At 39.7% G+C, this 2435-nt stretch overlaps 1 protein-coding gene across 9 annotated transcripts in view; it reads left to right on the plus strand.

The window, feature by feature from the left end:
- phldb2b (pleckstrin homology-like domain, family B, member 2b) overlaps nt 1-2435 on the plus strand; it is a 42440-nt gene extending 40005 nt beyond the window's left edge. For all 9 annotated transcript variants that reach the window (XM_083530344.1, XM_083530347.1, XM_083530346.1 and 6 more), the window contains 3 exons: nt 121-340; nt 533-618; nt 744-2435. In XM_083530344.1, the coding sequence (XP_083386470.1) occupies nt 121-340; nt 533-618; nt 744-884 (447 nt within the window). In that variant the 3' untranslated portion in view covers nt 885-2435. The remainder of the gene's footprint in view (nt 1-120; nt 341-532; nt 619-743) is intronic.

A 2435-nucleotide genomic window follows, 5' to 3' on the forward strand; every position in this document is an offset into this window, starting at 1 on the left:
CTATATCATGGGTAACGAACGGAGGTGTGGTGGGTAATTCATGGGGTAATTCTGAAAGGCTCTTTGTAAAATAAACGTGTGATGCTGAGCTGGACGTTGACCTTTAGCCCCTGCTAACAGTCACGTCCTCTGACCCGGTACCTGCCCGTGAGGAAGGACGACTTCGACCTGCGCAGCCACATCGAGTCGGCCGGACACAACATCGAGACGTGCTACCACATCTCCATCATGGAGAAGACGTGCCGCGGATTCCTCATCAAGATGGGAGGAAAGATCAAGACGTGGAAGAAGCGCTGGTTCGTCTTCGACCGCAACCGCAGGACGCTGTCGTACTACGCAGGTCAGAATGCGCGCCTGTGCTGATGGGTACACTTATACACACACACACACACGTACACACAAACACACACACACACACACACACACACACACAGACACACACACACAAACACACACACACAGACGTACGCACACGTGTGTTGTCCTGAGTCCCATCAAACTTGATATATTGTATTTGTTACCATGGCAACAGATAAACACGAGGCAAAGCTGAAAGGAGTGATCTACTTCCAGGCCATAGAGGAGGTTTATTACGATCATTTAAAGAACGCACACAAGGTAGATTCTTCTCCTGAACTTATTTAAACTTAATCATTAAAGTTTTGTATTTTTTGTTTAGTTTCTGTACACTCTTCCACCACACGGGGGCAGCAGTGTGTCATTTCTGCATTTCTTCTCCTCAGAGTCCGAATACGTCCTTAACGTTTAGCGTGAAGACTCACGATCGCGTGTACTACATGGTGGCTCCGTCCCCCGAGGCCATGCGGATCTGGATGGACGTCATCGTCACAGGAGCCGAGGGATACACGCAGTTTATGATTTAGACGCGTGTGTGTGTGTGTGTGTGTGTGTGTGTGTGTGTGTGTGTGTGTGTGTGTGTGTGTGTGTGTGCCTTAAAGACTTTACCCAGTGATTTTGGTGTTGCTGGATTACGTGACCCACGTCGTGATCGCATGTGCAGTGCAAAGGTTTTCCTACAGCTGTGGTGGGGTTTTTTTAATCTAAAGTGCCTTGAGATTTCAGATGCTTGTGAAGCTGATCTTCATGTGGCTTGGTCAGATGTCCACCGAAATGACGGACTCTGATTGGTTGAGACATCACGCTCACATGACCTACAGTTTAAACATAACATCTTTTAACATTGTGTTTCATTAGGAATTGATTTTGTGTGTGTGTGTGTGTGTGTGTGTGTGTGTGTGTGTGTGTGTGTGTGTGTGTGTGTGTGTGTGTGTGTGTGTTGGTCTTTAGGGATGCACAGTAACAGCAGCATTAAAGATGCGGTGTGTCATTTTCAAAACAGTCTTAAACCCAGGAACAGTTAGCTCCGCCTACAAGTCAGTATATATAGACAAGGTGTACATATGACAAACATTTGTCGTTAAACTACAAAACTATTATAAAACTTTGGTCAATGTTTTTTATTGCATTTCACATTTTATACAACAGAGGGTGCTAAAATCCCAGACTGCAACTAAATATTATTATTTTAATACCAAAGAATTTACCTAGAATTACACACAATATCGTGTGTGTGTGTGTGTGTGTGTGTGTGTGTGTGTGTGTGTGTGTGTGTGTGTGTGTGTGTGTGTGTGTGTGTGTGTGTGTGTGTGTGTTTACAAATATATGCCTGGCATTTATGTCAGTCAACTATAGATTTAATTTTGTAATCTTTATATAAACAAACGGTGCTAAAAGCTTACAAACAAACTTACAACAAGTGCTCTACGTTTTTGGCCAAATCCTGTATAAAAAATCAGAAATAATTCATTATTTTTACAAAATGTGAAACATTTCAAGTATCCAGGATCTGTCATTTTTGAAAAACTTTTTAACTTCACAAATATAATTTTTTCATATGCTAGTAAAGAGGATTTAGTGTGTTTATATGTCACTTGCTCTAGTACTGTGTATTATACTCTTTTTTCTCTATTTGTATGTTTTATATATAAATGAAAAGATATCAATATTTTCTAAATTACTGTATAAAGCTTTATACGCGTTATACGTTTTTTACCTGCCTCCCTGCTGCAAAATATACACACTTATTTTAAAAAACCACTAATGCTTTCTTTAAAAAAAATATTATTATTATGATTATAATTTTTTTATGAATAATTCCAATATTCGGGATAAATTCGGGAAAACTCTGTGAACTGTACATAGACCACCAGCAGGGGGCAGTAAAAGCTGGAGACACTCCAATAATGAGTAAATAACAATGAATAATAATAAGTAATGACAATAATTATAAACCTCTAAATGCTTTTCTCTGCTGTATATTTGATTTTTCTTGTTTTTAATTGTTATTTATGCCATTATTCTGCATGCACGTGTATTTTTTCTGCATCTGAAACAATAAAACTAGGAAACAGAGA

This window comes from Silurus aristotelis, assembly GCF_946808225.1.
Source record: "Silurus aristotelis genome assembly, chromosome: 25".
Taxonomy (NCBI): domain Eukaryota; kingdom Metazoa; phylum Chordata; class Actinopteri; order Siluriformes; family Siluridae; genus Silurus; species Silurus aristotelis.